The sequence below is a fragment of the Taudactylus pleione genome, unplaced genomic scaffold (genome assembly GCF_031769625.1).
Source record: "Taudactylus pleione unplaced genomic scaffold, aTauple2 ptg000016l, whole genome shotgun sequence".
NCBI lineage: Eukaryota > Metazoa > Chordata > Amphibia > Anura > Myobatrachidae > Taudactylus > Taudactylus pleione.
Window position 1 is genome coordinate 14404072 of NW_028284418.1, and position 19865 is coordinate 14423936.

General features: G+C 44.7%; 2 protein-coding genes across 4 annotated transcripts in view; one reads left to right on the plus strand and one right to left on the minus strand.

The window, feature by feature from the left end:
• Positions 1 to 1767: 1767 nt before the first annotated feature.
• On the minus strand, positions 1768 to 19265 carry CENPX (centromere protein X). Of its 2 annotated transcripts, none has more exons than XM_088474828.1 (5): positions 19162 to 19265; positions 15273 to 15324; positions 6261 to 6314; positions 2493 to 2581; positions 1768 to 2414 (listed from the first exon to the last, which is right to left on the minus strand). In XM_088474828.1, exons 1-5 carry the CDS (start codon positions 19204 to 19206, stop codon positions 2400 to 2402), a joined length of 255 nt encoding a protein of 84 aa, XP_088330954.1. In that variant the 5' UTR covers positions 19207 to 19265; the 3' UTR covers positions 1768 to 2399. The 2 variants fall into 2 exon arrangements, with proteins under 2 accessions (XP_088330954.1, XP_088330962.1); XM_088474836.1 differs by lacking the exon at positions 19162 to 19265 and adding an exon at positions 19062 to 19155.
• A 277-nt stretch (positions 19266 to 19542) lies between these two features.
• Positions 19543 to 19865, plus strand: part of LRRC45 (leucine rich repeat containing 45) — a 52046-nt gene continuing 51723 nt past the window's right edge. The window contains exon 1 of one of the 2 annotated variants that reach the window (XM_088473325.1): positions 19543 to 19588. The gene's annotated coding sequence lies outside the window, so the exon portion shown is untranslated. Of the gene's footprint in view, positions 19589 to 19624; positions 19713 to 19865 lie in introns of those variants that run through there. The other variant, XM_088473326.1, reaches the window with a different exon arrangement.

Sequence of the window (19865 nt, forward strand, 5' to 3'; positions counted from 1 at the left end):
ACTAACAGTAGGAGTTCCCCAAGGTTCTATTCTTGGACCTCTCAGTTTCTCCCTATATACGTCCTCTTTAGGTGAGCTCAAATTCTTTTGACCTCCAATATCATCTTTATGCTGATGAAACTCAAATTTACCTTTCCACTCCTGAGCTCTACCCCTCGCTCCTCACCCATCTCTCTATGGATATCCCAGCGCTTTCTTAAACTTAACATGTCTAGGACTGAGCTGATCATCTTTCCACCCTCTTCCACTACATCACTTCCCACAATTTCATTATCTATTGATGGCACAACTATCTCCTCTAGCCCCAAAGTGCAGTCTTGGAGTTATCCTAGACTCCGCCCTCTCCTTTAAACCACACATTCAGCACCTCTCGCAGTCCTGCCGTTTACACCTAAAAAATATCTCCAGTATTAGACCCTTCCTCACCCAGGACGCCACTAAAACACTCATCCACTTGCTGGTCATCTCCAGATTGGACTACTGTAACCTTCTCCTAGCTGGCCTCCCAGTCTCTCACCTCTCTCCACTACAATCGGTTCTCAATGCTGCTGCTCGGCTCATCTTCCTCTCCAGACGTTCTACATCTGCTTCCCCTCCCTTCCCCTTCAGAGGCCAATTCAAGGTTCTTACACTCGCCTATAAAGCCCTCACCAAATCCTCTCCCACATACATTTCGGACCTTCTCTCCCTTCACACTCCCGCCTGCTCACTTCGCTCAACAAATGCATGCCGCCTCTCTTGCCAACTGATTACTTCCTACCGCATCCAAGATTTTGCCTGTGCTGCTCCCTACCTTTGGAATGCTCTCCCTCTCCGATTCTCCACAAATCTTCAAACAGGCTCTCAAGACCCTCTTCATGCGCTTTCCTCCCTATCTTCCCCTTCTGTGTCACACCTGTCTGTCTGCCCCTCCCCTTTAGAATGTAAGCTCTCACGAGCAGGGACCTTTTCCCTCGTGTGCTTCTCTTTACATATTCTTCTACACCTTACTCCCCATAAGGGCACCTACCATGTGACTGCCAACTCTCTGCTGCTTATTTTGAGCGCTTTAATCGCTATTGCAGCAATGTATATAAATCGTGTCCTGCACTGTAAGTTACTTGTTTCTTGTTAATTTACTTGTTTTATGTACTATGTAAGGTGCTGCAGAATACTTGTGACGCCATATAAAGGATAATAAATAATAGTTCATTTTTCTCGTGTAGTGGATATACGCCTTTAAAGCTCCACTGGGGCAAGAACTAATGTGAGTGATTAAACGCTCTCCATAAAAGTGCTGTATAAATAAATGAGAACAATCATATGTATATTGTATAGGTTGCAATCTCATGAATATTGGTCAAGCTAATAAAATGCTAACTTTTTTTTTTCTTTTTTTAAGGACAAAACAGAATCTGTGCATAGGTTTTATTTCCATTGTACTATATATGTTTAGTGATACATTCGTATATTACTTACACAACTATGTATTTTTTTTTTTTTTTTTTAGAAAGATGCGATTTAGAATAATCTGCTGAGGATAATGATATTTAGGCAGTACTTTATTGATTAATTACCAAGTGTGTGTGTGTGTGGGGGGCAAACATTATCATATTGTCCAAATGGTGCAGGAGGGCAAGTATATGATAATACTTTGTGAAATCCTTGGCGTGTTTAATGATCACAATATAGGTAACATATAGCTTAAGCTAATTGATTACTCTATTTATAAATAGTTTATTTTTACTCTTGCTTGAAAGTGTTCTATAAAATATATATTCAGAAATCTTTGTCTGTAAACAACCATTTATTAATGAGTGGAAGACACATCAGCACAATGAATACAAAGCTGCCACTGAATGATTGTTGCTTCTATTAGATACTGTCACATTCCTTCTCCCAGGACAATTAGGTACAGGTGTTTGGCAGGGTAAGAGTTACTGATTAGGAAACACTCCCTGGGCTTAGTGTCAATAAGGCAGTAAAATGGGTGACCTGCACTTCTCAGAGCTGTTGGTTTTGGTAGCAGTGGAGATGAGCAGATGGAAAAGGCACAGACATGGTAATGGTGTGTTTATTACTAGTTCTAGGGTGGTGTTGGGGAAGTGCTGGGAAAGCTTATGACTAGACATTCGCTCTTGGCTAACAGCTTCTCAAAATGAGTTTGTAAGTTTTGTGGCATCCAGCTTATTTTTACATCATTTATTAAAAGGTCCATCGTTGAAACCTTAATAAAATTAAAAAGCCTCAAAGAGGTCCATGCATGGACATTTGCTTAGCAAATATTCCCAAGTCTTAGGGCAATGTAGAGAAAGACAACTCCATCATCGTCCATACTTTATCTTGTATACAGAAGTGGCAATCGGTATAGCTGATCAATGCATTTGGACGAGAGGCAAAATATTCCTCCAGGTTTTCATCTAGAAGTCCAGCAGCTGGAATGAGAGGTGAATGAATGAGAAGTGTTTTGTACCTCTCCTAACACATATAGCCATGAGTCTGCAATGTCTTACCAGCTGAGGAAGTATCTTCTCCACATGTTCTATGTCAACCACAGGCACATCCTCAGACTGTGCCTGGCGTGCTGCTCGGGCTGCTGCCTCTGCACAGAAATAAACAAGCTACAGCTGTGTCCAATTATTCCTTCACTTAGGACATCTCTCCGATAGAGGGTGGTAACCATAAAACACAGAATACATTAAAGTACATGTGATACATTTATATGATATTGCACCAGATAAAAGGGCCTTGATACCTTACTATTACTTTCTATATAAATTAACTGTAGAAAGCATCCCTTTAAAATTATAATTTTTTATTTCTATCTACTAAAGTACTGTATTGGACTATGTCTATAAAGTTTCTATGCCAGATTCATCTTGTGGCCTACTGGCTGCCTGCACCATACAATAATATGACTCCGTTATCTTGTGTATGGTTTTTTAGCCCCTGGCACCTGCATGTACAGTGTTCTTTCGAAAAGAGAAAATAGCACTGATTCACAGTATAGTAATACAGAATAAATGCTGATACCATACAGCAAAGAGTATTCAACATGCAGCCCTCCAGCTGCTGCAGAACTACACATCCCAGCATGCCCTAATAGCAAGACTGTGCTAGGGCATGCTGGATTTGTAATTGTACAGGAGGTGGAGAGCTGCATGTTGAATACCCTGCCATACAGGATGCTAGAGAGGATGTTGACCTTGACCTGAAAAAAAATGGTTCAATGGTAGTTCCTTGTGGTTCTCTCCTTTTTATGAGGTAGTGCCCCCTTTCCATACCATGGACATAGTTGGTGTGCAGCCTCACAGTACAGTATTGTGGGACTTTGCTGCCCTCTTCTGGAAAATGTATATTATGCCTATTGAAATTACACAACAACTATGCAGTTAGCTCTAATATAATACACACTAATCTAAACAGCACTTTGTCTATTGATTAAATAAAAAAAGACTACTATGATATGAAAGTAAAACTGAACTTATATACACAAATACGTAACATTAAATGTCACTTAAAAAAAAAAATGCACAATATATGCATGATGGATCTGCAGATCTGTTGTATGACACTACAAACAATGTTCACATGCCAAGGACTTATGAGATATTGTCAAAGATTCTTAGAAGTATATTTACTAAAGGTCGATTTGAAATTGTTGTGATTCTAGGGCTAAATCACACATTTACTAAAACAAAAAAAATAAAATAAAAATTTGTCTTAGCAAATGTGTGATTTAGCCCCAGAAACACAACATTGATGTTGATCAATTTTAAATAGATTAAAAACAAACCTTTAGTCAATTTACCCCCCTAATCAAAGGAAAAGTAAAAAAAAAATAATTTCAACTACATCACAATCTGCAGTTAAGTCTCAAGACCCACTTATTAATCAAAGCCATCCAGCTCTCACCCTCACCCACTAGAATGTAAGCTCTCACGAGCAAGGCCCTCTTCCCTCATGTGCTTGTCCTTCTCTTACTTATACCATCATTCTACGCCATACTTCCTTTAATGGAGACTTCGTTTACAGACATATGGCATCGGCTGTGCAGCGCAGCTGGTGGCAGGTATAACTGCACGTCGTGCTGTGTATACGGGCGGTCAGACGACTGCCTGTTCACTTGCTGCATAGGCAGCCGGGGAGGGGAGTGCGGACCCCTCCGACCAGATGGCAGTGATGACTGTTCAGTGTGTATAAACAACCATCATTTGCAGATCAGTCGGTCTGCACATACAGCTTCATGTGTATACCCAGCTTTAGTCACTTTTTTCTTGTTTCGTTCATTATTTATGTGCTTTGTAAGGCGCTGCGGATCCCTTATGGCGCCATATAACAAGGATAAAAAAATATATTTTATAAGATGTAAACACATATTGGGACTGATGTGCTCCTAAATGTAGATCACTTTGATTTTAAAACTCACTGTTTCCCATAACTCTAAACTATAGCTACAATTGTTCGTGGTTGGACAAATAATTCCTCATATATTTACATGCAAATTATCTTTTTGTGGCATTCATAAAAAGATAGTAGGTGTAAACCAGAACAAGATCCAATATACCGTGTGTATGTATATTTAAAAATAATTTTTTCAATATATATTTCTTATATTCCTAACACCTAGAACAATATTGTCGGCCCTGGCACTGAAACCTGTCTAAGTCATAAAAGTCTAATAAATATGGATGAAGACCACAATATTTATCTAACCAATTGATAATGGTACATTTTATTATCCTTTATTTATATGGCACCACAAGGGGTCTGCAGCGACTTACAGAGTACGTACACAGAGATAGTATGGACAGAACAAGAAAAGTGACTTATACCCCTTTCAGACATAGAACCCGGGAATTTCTCCTGTGAAAAATTCCGGGTATTTGGTCTAGACAGTGACAGAGGGACAGGTGGGGAATGTGGCAGGGGGACAGGTGGGGAATGTGGCAGGGGGACAGGTGGGGAATGTGGCAGGGGGACAGGTGGGGAATGTGGCAGGGGGACAGGTGGGGAATGTGGCAGGGGGACAGGTGGGGAATGTGGCAGAGGGACAGGTGGGGAATGTGGCAGAGGGACAGGTGGGGAATGTGGCAGAGGGACACTGTACCTGTAGTTTCCCAGCGCAGCTCCATGCAGCAGTGAGAATACGGGGAGGCTGTAATCTCTCCCTCCACTTCTGCCTGGTGACAGCCGGAAAGTTCCCCCGCTGGGGCTGAGGACAGAGGAGCCGCTGATCTCAGTGCTACCGGCGCTGAGTATGGGAAGAGGGGGAGGTGTGGGCGCTGTTACCGGCGGCGCTGCTACCGGTGGTAATTATAGGGACAGGGGGGTGCTACTCTCAGTGCTGCCGGCGCTGAGTATGGGAAGGGGGGGTGGTGCGGGGGCACTGCTACCAGCGGCCCTATAACTACTGCCGGTAATTATAAGGACAGGGGGGGGCGCTGCTCTCAGTGCTGCCGGCGCTGAGTATGGGAAGGGGGGTGGTGCGGGGGCACTGTTACCAGCGGCCCTATAACTACTACCGGCAATTATAAGGACAGGGGGGGCGCTGCTCTCAGTGCTGCCGGCGTTGAGTATGGAAAGGGGGGGAGGTGCGGGCACTGTTACCAGCGGCGCTGCTACCGCTGGTAATTACATGGACAGAGGGGCGCTGCTCTCAGTGCTGCCGGCACTGAGTATGGGAAGGGCGGAGGTGCGGGCGCTGTTACAGGCGGCGCTGCTACCACCGGTAATTAAAGGGAGGCCACTGCTCTCATTACTGCCAGCGCTGAGTATGGGAAGGGGTGCGGGTGCTGTTACCGCCACTGGTGCCGCCTCCCCGGTGGCTCAGTCAGAGCCAGGGCCAATCAGAAACTGCCTGGTGCAGCCCGGGAGTAAAATCCCCAGGTTGCACCATTCACACTAGTCCCGGGAAATACCCTGGTCGATTGCAGGGGCGGCTACCCGGGAACGTGTTCCCAGGTAGGTACCTTTCACACAGACATGAGACCCGGGAATTTTGGCCGAGGCAAGCCAAAATCCCAGGAATCTCAGTATGTCTGAAAGGGGTATAACAGTACAAAACATTGCAGAACATGAACAAGGTATATAAACATTGCTGCAGCAGCAATCATAATATCCAAATAAGCAGCGGGGCGACCAAACTCAAATGATTGTTGCTGGCAGCGGGAAGGAGATGATGGTTTAAGTGAGAAAAAACACGAGGGACAAGGGCCCTACTCAAGAGAGCCTTTGAATTCCCACCTGCTCATTAAACAATGGCTTCTGTGCTTTCTTACCATGAACAAATACCTTTAACAGCTCTGCTAGAAGTAGTATAGCATCCGCATTGACTGAAAAAAAAAAAAAAAGCCTTGGATTAGTATACATCATACATTACACACAAAAATGTACTTAAGCATATTCTTATACATGTATGAAAATCATCCCAAAATAGATTTCATTTATATAAAAGAATTTGTCAAATTGACAAAGCAAGATAAACAGATCAGGGGTTGTAAACAAGCTGAAAAGTTTAGAAACCAGATCATACAGAATACTGTACAATAGCCCACATGAACTTTTGCGTGGGAAGGGAAAGGTACCTTTATCAATTAATGCAGCGCACACATTTTCCACAGCGCTTTGCAGAGAATATTTGGCCATTCACATCAGTCCCTGCCCCAGTGGCGCTTACAATCTATGTTCCCTATAAACCTGATCACAGTATATCCATGCTTTAGCAACAGAAATAAATGTAAACAATGTGTGCAGGCAATACAAATTTACTGAAACATAAGCTCCTAAGGCAAAACAGCCATCCTTTAAATGACAAAAAGGTAATTTTACCAGAATGTTCTCACTCTGATCATATGAGTGAGGCATGGAATATGCCCAGTTAAAAGATTTCAGCTGCCTAAAGGTGGGTACACACTATAGCGATATATCTGTAGATCGAGTGATCTGTAGATATATCTGCAGATGATGGTCGTTCATACACACTGAACAACCATCATCTGCATGCTGCAGCGGGTCAGGCCAGCCTGGGGGCGGGTAAAGGGCATGGCCTAATAGCGGACCTCGTGGCCACGCCCCATCCGGAAAAAGAGGGGAGAAAAAACACTTGCGGCGCTGGGGTGGGGGGCACTGTGTGCCCCTCAGCCTATGGGGGGCGCAATCACAATGGGGGGCGCAATCAGCGTGATCGCTCCACCCCCTTTGGCATAGGATACTCTCCGGCTGCTGCTTTAGCAGCCTCGGACAGTCTGCCAGTGCAGCCGAGCACACAGCAGCGTGTGCTGGGCTGCTGTGACCTAAGAGGGATGAGGAGGAGTGCCGGACCCGGGTAATTAGTACCCACTCACGGCTCCCCCCCTCTCGGCACCGCTGTGTACAGGTGAACGGCTGATCGCCGTACACACTTACCGATGGACAGATATGTCTGCAGACATATCTGTTCATTGGCTGTGCAGCACAGCCAGTGCGATATGTCTGAACGACGTTGTTCACAGACATATCGTCTGTACACACTGGCCGACGGGGGCACGTTATATTGGCCGATCAATTGATCGGCCAGTACTCAGCATAAGCGTTTAAGTTCCTTTTACCCTCTTCCCGCTACTGATTGCACTAAATGGGAAATTCCCCCAGCAGTGGATTCACACATGACAAGTCTGTTCAAAATGCTACCTTTCCTAGCCATACTGCAACCTCCTAGAAGGAAACTAGGGATAGAAGGATGGAAACTTGTCTAAAATCTATATACTCTCTTACGGGAGCTATTACTTGTCCTGCTAGGGCTACGACCTGGGTAGCTAAGGCCATTGAGATTTGGGCAGAGGCCCTAGAAGAGGAGATTTCCCTCTGATACTACAAGGGAACAGCTGTCCTACATATCTCACATTAGAGAAGCAGCCTCTTATTTGGGTGAAGCAACTATGGATACGGCTCTCCTAGCCTCTGTGGAATCTGCCACTTCTGTAGTAGCCTGCCATATTGTTGGGCTCCACTCATGGAAGGCAGAGGCGGACTCTAAAAAGCTTGGGAATCTTTGCTTTATTCAGGAGATATCCTGTTTGGCCCAGAATTGGTCAAAATTGTGACTACCTTGGCAGCTTCCAAGACGGCGTTCCTGCCCTCTGCATATATTGCGAAGCCTCGGACATCAGCCTTTCGGTCCTTTCATCCACAAGGAAAAGCTAAAAGTCAATCCTATTCAAGGCATCAACTAAGGCTTCCAAACCTAGGACCAAACAGACCTGGGCTACTAGACGTCCACCTACCAAATCTGAGGACAAGCCTTCAGCCTGATGGGGCGGGCCTCTCCCTGGTGGGCTAAAGGGTGGGAAGCCGACTTCTTCATTTCGCCCAGTTCTTGCATCAGACGCCTGGGTAACAGAATAAGTGGTCTCCCACAGACATGCCCTATCCTTGCTGAAGCGATTACAGTCAGACAACAACGCCACCGCAGTGGCCTACCTCAATCACCAAGGAGGCACTCGAAATCGGACAGCAATGGCAGAAGTTTCCCACATTCTCACATAGACCAAACGCCATCTCCAGTGTTCATCCCAGGAATTCTCAATTGGGAAAAGTATTTCCTCAGCAGTCACGACGTGCATGCAGGACTGGTCTCTACATCCAGAAGTCTTTCAGCTTCTGGTGGAAAAATGGTCTCTATCAGATTTGGATCTCATGGTCTCAAGACACAACCATAAACTTCCAGTGTATGGAGCCAGGACAAAGGACCCCAAAGCGGCCTTTGTGGACGCATTATCTGTGAGGTGGACCTTCCAGTTGGCGTACCTCTTCTCTCCAATATCCCTTCTTCCTCGAGTTCTTTCAAATTCAAACAGCAAGGGGGCACAGTTCTGTTGGTAGCTCCGGCTTTTCCCATTGGTACTCCAACCTTCAAAGTCTCTCCATAGACGTTCCTCTTCAACTTCGACCAGACCTGTTGTCTCAGGACCTGGCCCGCATATCTTTAACGGCTTGGCTCTTGAGACATCCCTCCTAAGGTCTAAGGGATTTTCTAGCTCGGTGGTCCAGACCATGATTAGAGCTCGTAAAACCAGCCTCTTCCAGGATTTATCACCAGGTATGGCATACATATTTCCAGTGGTCTGTCCCTAGAAACTATGACCCTCAAGTTTTTAAGGTTTCTAGAATACTTTTCTTTCTTCAGGCTGGATTGGATCTTGGACTCTGCCTAGTATCTCTAAAAGTGCACGTCTTCTCTGTCCATCTGGTTCCAGCGCAGAATTGCTCCTCTACCAGATGTTCAAATCTTCCTGCAGGGTGCCCTACATATACAACCTCCCTTTGTCCCTCCTGTGGCTCCATGGGATTTGTCAGTGGTTCTCCACGCACTTCAGGAACCTCCATTTGAACCCTTGGAATCAGTGGTTGTCAAGTGGCTGACTGTGAAGACTCTGGCTATAGCATCTGCCCGTAGGGTGTCGGATTTAGGGGCGCTTGCATGTCGCTCCCCCTTTTTAATCTTTAGTCAGGACAGGGCTGTTCTTAGAATGCGCCCGGGCTTGCTCCCAAATTGGTTTCTCGTTTCCACAGTAATGAGGAAATTGTGGTACCGGCCTTTCAATCACCAGACCTCTCGGCAGATGAGGTCTCTTTGGATGTGGTCCGTGTTCTACAAATCTACGTGGACCGCACTAGTTCCATCAGGAAATCAGACTCTCTCTTCATCTTATATGGATTCCATAAGAAGGGATGGCCAGCTAACAGACTCTGGCCAGATGGATTTGCATGACAATCGCACAGGCTTACATGCAGACTGGCCTTCCTGTGCCAGCTACAGTATCTGCTCATTCTACTCTCTCTGTGGGCCCCTCGTGGGCAGCCCAGCGTGGCGCCTCTGCTGAACAACTATGCAAGGTCTTCTGTCCACACCTCTCTTAGGTTCTATGCCTTTGATACATTTGCCTCTCAGGATGCTTCCTTCAGGCGTTGGGTTCTCCTCTCCGCTCAGGAGCGTCCCCGCCCTTGAAAAAATAATTTGGGACATCCCCATTGTCGCCCTGTGGACCCTGAAGAAGAAAAGGAGAGTTATGGTTAAAAAAAAAAAAATTACCCTTGTTAACGCTTTCTTCGAAGTCCATAGGGCACCCGCTCTGACGCACCTGGCTTCTATGGGTTTCTTCTCTTGGGCACTTGTTTCCTTCTCTGTGTGAGAATGTGATTCTTCAGTGTACTAGTCTTCCTTCTCTCCTATCCTGCCTTGGGCTTGTTAACAAAACTGAGTTGCCCTCAGGCTGTGGGTGGAGCCATAGGGCGAAGGACCAGAGCATCCTGGGATTGAAAAGCTTTGCTGTTGGTGTCTGGTCCTCCAAGTCTCACCTACACCCCATTGTCTCCCTGTGGACCCTATGAACTTCAAAAAAAGAGTTAACAAGGGAAAGTTTTACCATAACTCTCCTTTTCCTATCCTGCCACAATGTTATGGTTTCTATAAGAAGACCTAACTGAAACCTGAAAAATAAATCAACTTACAGTATAATTCGTTGCATAATTAAATAATGAGCTGCATTCATAATTCAGGAATATTTTATTACAGTTTATTTCGAGGTGGATATTTTTGGAGCTTCCTACTTCAAACATGGAATATATGCAGAGACTCGCTGGTGATTTTGAAAAATTATTTCAAGTTCTGCTCTAAAGCTTTGAACATAAAAATAAAGGATTTAATAGCCCCTGTAGGGCATAAGCAGCAAAGGGGCAGAGGAAAGGAGGCAGATAAATATCAGTGGGACGGGAGTGTCTGGAAGAGAAAATATTTAAACAGGGTTTGAGAATGGACTGTTGTATAAGCAATAAACAAAATAGAGCAAATACAAAAAAAAATAATTTCTATATTGGTATGTTAGGAAAGTTAATGTTATATAACAAGTGTATTTACTAATATAACAGTGTAGTTAGTCCTGTCAGTTTCACAGATGACTCGTGGATTTCAGCAGATCAGCAAGGGAAAAACACATTTGTCCTTTCCAAAATGGCCGGTGTGCAGAACACAGTGATGTCATCACCTTGCCTGCTTTTCATTGGCTTTTTATGTGCCGAGTTTTAGATTCTATAAGAGGATCAGGTGAACCTTGTATCTCCAGGGAGAGGAAAGGCTAAAACCCTGCTCTACTTAAGCAAGGTCTGACAGCTGTTTATTACATGTTTGTCTGTAGTTAGGGACATAAAGCGATTCAGTCATCCCTTGTTATTGGGGTATTTAGAGCTTAGGTTTTGGGCTTTCAAAAAAAGGAAATAGTCATCTTACTGGAACTTATCTATAATTCTAGGGAAAGTTCCATGTCATATAGCAGGGATGGGGAACCTCAGGCCTGGGGCCGTATAAGGCCCGCAGAATCGTTGGTCTGGTCCTCTGACGTTTTTCTGCTAGCCTCATCTGGCTAGCAGAGTGCCTAGAATAGCACCCTTCAGCCAGAATCTATGCATCAGACGCCTATCTTAGGACGCTTCAGACGGTCACACCGCTGCCCTTGCAGCTCCCCGGAGCATCCTCAGGATGCTCTGGGCATTGCTGTAATCACCGGCGATTGTGGTCCCGCCTCCATGTGATGTCACACAGAGGGGGCGGCCTGCACCAGGCCCACGAATAATGTTATGTATATCAAAATTGCCCTCGCAGAAAAAAAGGTTTTCCACCCCTGTCATATAGGATTGTCTTTAAAGTAGCTATTATGCACCTGCCTCTTCCGTTTTTCCAGGTAGCACTGAAAAGAGAATCAGTATCCATAAACAAAAGAATATTTTCTAGCAAGGTCACACAACTAGCTTGAAAGTTATTATACTTCAAGTGATTGAGAGCTCTTCATATTTGGATATACTGTTCACCAAATTGCATACCGTGACCGAGAATGTACACCTTCTATGCATCAATATTTTCTATAGTGTTACTCTTTAGCAAATGCTGCGATAGTACCAATGTGTACCAAGAGACTGACAGACATATTGCATAGAGCAGTGGTCAGGGAACAGGGGTAAAAATTACCCTACATGGGGTAAATATGAAATTCCTGGGGGTAATGGACGGACAGCCAGGCATGCATATGAATCATTCCATAATATAGAATGATTCATATGCATGCCCGGCTGTGCCGCAGGGAGGCTCTAAGCCGGACGCCCGCTGAGATGTTATTACCAGCAGGCGCCCAGCTCCTTCCCTGCAGCGACGTGTTAGCCGGAGGCTGGAGTTCTCTTCTGAACACCAACTTCCGGCTCTCTCCATGCGCACCATGACGTCTCTCCCATAGTTCCGAGGAGCAGCCGGGCGGACAGGACGGCGGCGGATGCAGGGGATTAAGGCAAGTGTTTTTTGTACAAGCGGCACTACAGGGGCATAACTACAGGGGCATTATATGGGGGCAATACTATACGATTTCCTTCCTTTCAAATCAAGGGGGTAATGTCGGCGTATCTAAATATATTTTGGAGTAAAAGGTAAAAAAGTTCCCTGACCCCTGGCATAGAGGAACATATGTATTATACAAGCCCATAAAGAGAAGGCATGAATGCCACATCAAAACCTGCTCTCCGAGAATTGGCGGAGGATGTGTATTACTGTTAATCACCCTTGTAGAGCTCAACTACATGTAGCCAGCAGTCACCTCTAGAAACATTACTTTATTCTTCCATCATTTGCAATTTCTTGCTAGTAAAGCTTCTTGACAAAGCTGCTTTGGATGCGGCGAAACATGTTGAAGGATACAGATTGATCCGCCACTGCACTTACTGAGACCCAGCACCCACTGTCTGCCCCGTATACCAGCTGTGGGGCACTGCTGTGACAAGCATTGGCACTTGGAGCCTCTGTTAAATTCCAGCTACTGCAGCTTACAAATGAAGATTCCTTTCAGCAAACTTCACTATTCTCCTGCTGCTGAAAGCCATTACTACAGCCTGCAAGTCTCCACGGCCGTGCCGGGCACCGGTAAATAATAAAAAAAGGGTGTGTGGCCACACCCCCTTAGGTAAAAAAAAAAAAAAAAGTTTTGCAGCGCTGCGTAGCGGGGCTGCACGCTGGCGAGGGGGGGGCGCAGTGAGCCCCCTCAGCCCGGCACATAACCAGTGGAGGGCGCGATCAGCTTGATCGCTCCCCCACAGGCATACTGTAGGAGAATGCTGTGGCTGCTTCTTAGCAGTCGCGAGCAGTCTCCACGGCAGCCCAGCACACAGCAGCGTGTGCTGGGCTGCTGTGTGATGTAAGAGGGGGAAGGGGGGGATGGGGGGGGGGGGGGGGGAGAGCGGTGCCAGACCTGGGCTCCCGCCGGGCCCCTCCAGCAAGCCCGGGCAGTTTGTATCCGCTCCCCCCACTCTCGGCGCCCCTGGCCGCTCTACTTATACGGCACTACTGGTCCCAGTGGGTCATTGAAACAGCAGCGTTACCAAGACACCACAGACATATACCATTCATATTGCGGCGAAACCATGCTCATATTCCTATTTCTTTGTTGAACACCACAGGCACTAGCAGATGATTTCTTTACTTGTGGATGCACTGATGTGGACACCGTATCATTGCTGGATTGCCTTTACTACCTGGCTGTGTAAAGACTGACAGCAATATCTGAGAGTTCTCACAGCCTCTAGCAGAATCAACAATCGCTTCTATGAAGGAACTCTGTAACAAGGTGACAGCTACTGCGACACTAACAGAATTGTGCATATCGGGACTTTGGCATCTTTATCAAGTTGAGAATTTATATGCTGGAATTTTATTCATTATAAAGTCGGGTTTTATGAATCACATTTTTTTAAGCGCATGTTGATTGCTGAATTTTTATACTCCACTCCCGGATGATTTATTACTTGTTTGAATGTAATAAATTTGCAATATTTTATTTTTAGAGTATTAATGTGTTATTTTGGAGTAATTAAGCGCCAACTGTGCTTCAATATTCATTTTTGTTATCTTTAGAGGATTGTAACTTTATAACTCTTTCAGGTTAGGCTGCTCCATTGCACTCAGCAGTATATTTACTAAAGTGCAGGTTTTTAGAAGTGGAGATGTTACCCATAGCAACCAATCAGATTCTAGCTATTATCTTCTAGAAGGTGTTAGATAAATGTTAATTAGAATCTGATTGGTTGCTGCGGGCAACATCTCCACTTCTAAAAACCTGCACTTTAGTAAATATACCCCTAAGGGCCATATTCAATTGCCGTCGAAAATCCGTTATCAGCGATTCTCATTTCGCCAATCTGAATTTATCCCCGTATTCAATTCTTCTGACTTTGCGCCGGTGCGGAAAGTCAGTGGTTCGAACCCAGCGATAAAGTATCACCAATAAATAGGTGTCGAATAAAAGTGCAAAATTGGGGTTTTGGGGTCCAAACTTCCAGAAACCACCCAGCACCCCATGGACTGTCCCCCAAAAGGTAAACTGTCAAAAAAAATGTTAAAAAGTTCCACAGAACACCCCAAAATAGTACTTTCATTTTGGGGGCAAAAAAAAACACCAAAGCTGGGGGACAAACTACTAGAGAAATAGACTCAGGGGGTTCCCAACTATGCGCCAGGTGTTTTATAGTTTGCAGGTGGTTTTTTAAAAGTTCACATTACCCACTTTCAAATATGCTTGCACCCATTTTCAAGTACCCCAAATTTGTTGGGAATACTTACTTTCCCCCCAAAAAACTTGATAAATGCTATTCTTCACCACTTATTCATATACAGTACACAAAAAAACAGCTATTGAGACAATTTAAACACCCCAAATACCTGCAGCAGGGCTATTCGGGGGTACCCATAGTGAACCCCCATGTCACAGCATCTTTTGGGGGGTGTCAGGATGATTTGCCCAAAAATGACAGCACTTTTCGCTCATTTTGTTTTCGACGGGTCCCGTTTTCAACTATTTGGAATTGAATACGGGGATACGGGGGAACGATCGCAATACTTTTCCGCTCTGAAAACCTGCGATGACGGCGAAAAGTCTGGCAACTGACTTTTCGCCGGCAATTGAATATGGCCCTTAGTGTCAAAGTATCTGGCACCAGGAATTTCTGTTGCATAGTAAAACTGATATGTTGTTTTGTGGTATGAAATGATGCACGGCCATTTTGGCTGAGAAATACTGAACAACTGCTCAGTCATAGGCTCACAATGTACCAGGCTTTCCTGAGATGTTACACCTGGAATAGGCAATTGTTAATCTATATAATTTGTTATATATCCATCACTATTCCCTTACTGTCCAAGAAGAACCACAACATAACCTGTGCTATATAGGTCAAATGTTTATACAGCCACTGGCCCTGTGTGGTTGTACCGAACCACTTACCTTTGGCTTTGTCTTCTCCCAGGTGCATATGCAGCAATTTAGAGATTAGTTCCTGTAATCAAAATAAAATATACCTTTATCAGCCTGTTTTAAATAAAAACAGCTTTGCAAAATATAGTAAAAAATCTTACAGGATAAAAGGACAAGTAGTTTGGAAAAATGTCATGTTGATTGCACAGCCTGAATAAAATCCTAATTGCAATGTAAATTTATTAACACACTACTATTATGAAGAATCTGCTATAAAATGGTGTATCCTGAAGCAGTAACCTCATGTGATCACTCAGAGCCAATGTGCTGTAGCCTGGCAGCTTGATGATGTCATATTGTATTTCTGAGAACATAGCGAGTACCTGGGCTGTTCACTCTCTCACTAATACTCAGATATTCATACCATCGTACAGGCAAAGGGAATTATAGTAGAGGCCATAACACAAAAAAAAAATAAAAAAAAATATCGGTTTACTGTGCAGTTGAGTGAAAGTGGCTTTAAATGGTTATTTACAGTTAATCCGGAAAGTATTCACAACGCTTCACTTTTTCCACATTTTGTTACGTTACAGCCTTATTCCAAAAAGGAATACATTCCATAGCCAGAGCTAGAGGGCACTTCCGTGTCCCCCGAAAACGGGGCGAGGGCATTGAAAAGGGGGCATGTCTATAAGATGCATCTTCTTTTCATCACTCTTGGGGGCATACCCGGCACTTACGGACATGCCGGACAGCCCCCAAGGTCTGCTGACAGGTAGAATAGATGCCGGACGCAAGCACCCAGCGTCTATTCACTGGCGGTGACCGGGTCACCGCACATTTCCCCACCCGCGGGACACTGCGACCCGCGGGTGAAGACAGCACCCACAGGCTGTCTTAGCGGGGCGCTGCGCGGTGAGGGCAGGGCTCTTTTTGCCCTCCGGAAGGAGGTCAGGGCGCAGCACCCCGCTAAAACAGCCTAGCGGGAATGATAATCATCAATTCCCCCTATTTAAGGAGGAACTGCCCAGCGATCTGTGCTTGATTATTATTGCAAGTCTATCATGTGTTCTGATCCAGAAGTTTCCTGCGTCCTGACCCAAGATCCTAGTTCCTGTTCTCCTTAGGATTACTCTTGCCTGTACTTCTGCCTGGATATACCTGACCACTGCACACCTCACAACTTAGAAGCTGTAGTAAAGACTATCTATGTGTGCACAAAAAAGGGCATAGGGGTGTGTCTACACCACACCGTTTTCTTGTCACTCTGGAAGCTTGCCTAGTCTAGAGAGAGAGACACCCCCCACGGGATACTACAGCCCTGCAGGTGGAACAGTGCCCAAGAAATGGGACTGTCCCTCCAAATCAGGACGGTTGATCTGCATGCCACTGTGTACTGACCTTGCCAGCTGAACATGTTTACCTCATTAACCCTTTCCTGTACTTCTGCCTGGATATATCAGATTCACCTGTGCTCACCTTGCCTGCTGACCACGGTTACCTCAGTAACCCTTGCCTGTACTGCTGTCTGGATATATCCAATCACTGTGTACCGACCCTGCCTGCTGACCACATTTACCTCAGTAACCCTTACCAGAACTCTGCTCTGACACTTCTGCTTTATTGTGTACCAACCTGTTTGGAACTGTTCTATCTGACCCTTCTTTAAGTTACTCTTTAGAACTCTGCACATTTACTGGCCTAAGGAATCCTACCACTAGCTTCAGGTATAAAAGCCCTGATCATGTTACAGTGTGTGAAAAATATTGCTGTTAAGCCCAACTAGAACCACTCAAGTCGGAGAATGCCAGTTACTGTGCTTTAAGCTGGGTGTTTAGCCATGGTAACCAGTATTCTCCAACTTAAGTGCCGGACACGATGCTGTCAGCGCCGCACTAAGCTGGAAACCAGCATCGCGGCTGGCACCTAAGTCAGATTTTTGCTTGCACCTCAGGAGAGTGTGAGCAGAAATCCTCTAATCTGACTTAACAGCGCCTTCAATTGAATAGCTCTAGGACCTCCTTCTTGGGGCTATTCAGCATCACGCTGAATTGAATCACCTCCATCGTTTTGTTTGGACAACCAAGAAGTGTAAACTTAAATAATAAAATTACAATATAGTTCAGTGCTTAATTTGTACTGTGTTGCTTTTTTAACAGTTATAAATATAAGGGAAAAGGGTTTGACGATAGGAAAAGATTTGATAGAACACAACGCTCAAGTAATTATTAACAACATCGATTTACACAGCGACAGCATACTTTGTTTCACAATTGGATTTCATGTTCCGATTTAGCAGGGAATACATCACTTCATACATTAGAATCACTTTGTATCTTTATACAAGTATAAAGTAATATTTTCTATACTGAACAACCATGGGTCTTTACAAGTCACAGAAACTAAGGTAACTTCCAATAACCTAATACCGGAGGGACTCAAAAAGGTTTTCTGTAATGGCAGAGTGGGACATCCAGGAGATAATTAGACATATAGGGAATGCAAGGTCCAGAAAACAAAATAAAATAAAATCTATCCCTTTAAAACAGTGCTTCTCAATCTCAACCTGAGCTCAAGTTTTCCTAACAGGTCATGTTTTGAGGATTCTGTCTATGGAAGCAGATGGTATAATTAATGACCCAGCTAAATAGTGGGTGACCAGGTGGAAAATCATTGAGAACCACTGTTGTATAGGATACACAACTGTGGGGCTTTTATGTCAAATGGCTCACAGGTAAAATGTGTTAAAAGTAAAAAAAAAAAAAAAAAACACAACCAGATTGTCATTTGTTTAGTAAGTGAAGGCAAAAACAAAAAAATACCTTACTGTGTGCTATAGGTTACACCTTCCAATGCAGAGAGCCAGGTAACAATATATTATGAGCAAGTCTGTTGGAGAACTGCGTACTTCATTACAGGAATGTAAGGAATATTAGGAACATGAGGTTAGTGGTGGTTGATGGATAGGGATTGAAATACCGGCGGCTATTCGGTCTCATAACTACATCCCGTGGTGGATGATTGGGTTACCCAATGCAGCAGGATTTTAAGGTGCATGTTTGCGGAGTCGCACTGAATTTCATTGCATTGTACATTTAAATGTCTGCAGGTATATTATTACACATTGATTATATGTATTATTTTAATGTATTAGTTAGAAGTATGATCTGTCCTTTTGAAGGTTAAGGTGCCCACCACACATACCGACTTTTCATCCAATTTGGCCGATTTCGACGAATCGTGACGCCAAATCGTGAGTTTCTACACTTTATCACGATGCCGATGCGCGTCCCCGCTCGTCGTACATCGCATCTTCAGATCTGCCGTGCTGTAGGGCAGATTAGCCAATCTGGGATACAATGCACTGGCTGCACGATAGATCTTAAATCAGATTGGACATTTTTAACTCCAAATCGTGACCATGACTGCCTGGGGAGAGTTCAGGGGAAATCGTGTACATCGGCTGATTGGGAGCAAGTCGGTATGTGTGTGGGCACCTTGAGAGTGCTGCATATGATATTATATGGCCCTTGAAGTGTATCAAGTTGCCAATCACTGAAATACAGGGACGTGGCGCCCCCTAGTGCAGAGTTGGAGAGCCACAAGTTACCTATCAGATGGAGGACTACAAGCACCACCACGCTCTGACCTAGCCTATGAGTCTACGAGAACGCACATTTCCCTCCATGATCTGGAACCGAGAGTTACAGCTTCCAGTTATAAGAAAGTAATTACAGTAAATGGAATATATAACAGTATTCACAAAAAGTACAGCAACCATATTACGCTCCCTTCAGGGAGGTGAAAGGATAAACCTACATGCATTAATCCCTATGCATCCTCCCACCACGGTATGAGTATAAGGTGTACTCCGTCCCGGGATCAAGGGAGGAAGTAACACAGTGACAGCACTACTCGCCTTGCGAAACCCCACAGACTCCTCTTCCCGCTCCATCACTACCATCTGCCGCCCAGCGCCGGTAGATGCGATCTCCGTCTAGTCCCACCTTCCGCCTGTAGATGGCGCTGTGCAGACAGCTGATTGGCGGATAGAACTGCCGGTCAAGTAATTCCATTGCAACAATCTTACTATCCAATGCCCGAGCACAAAATCCTTAATGCAAGAGTGAGAATATGTACGAATGTACGTCTCCAGCTCCTGTACTGTCAATCCTCCCACGGCAGCCATTTTTTCGAATGCACAGTATCAATGAATGTCATGTTACGACACCACAAAAATGGCGTACGTAATGAGACCCATAAAAGTAAGTTATGTGGCTGACAGGTTTCCCCCATGTCTCTTCCTGGTTACCAGCTGTGTATACATGGAAAGAGAGTCAGTAAAGGTGAGTGGACCTTTTAGACACTTTCCAGCTTCCCTTTATTATACTCTTCGCAGTAGACCCCAGCCCTACAGTGCTCTGTGTAGTATATGTCCCTATTATTATTCTATTTATGAGGCGCCACAAGGTATTCGCAGCGCCGCACAGTGATAATTCTGCCATAATAGATTCATATATGCAGTGTGTTCTGTGAATTATGCTTTGATTCCCTGTTCTAAGCTCTTTAGACCCGTGTCAGCGTATAGTAAATAGGGAATAGTAATAATTAGCTTTTTTAGCT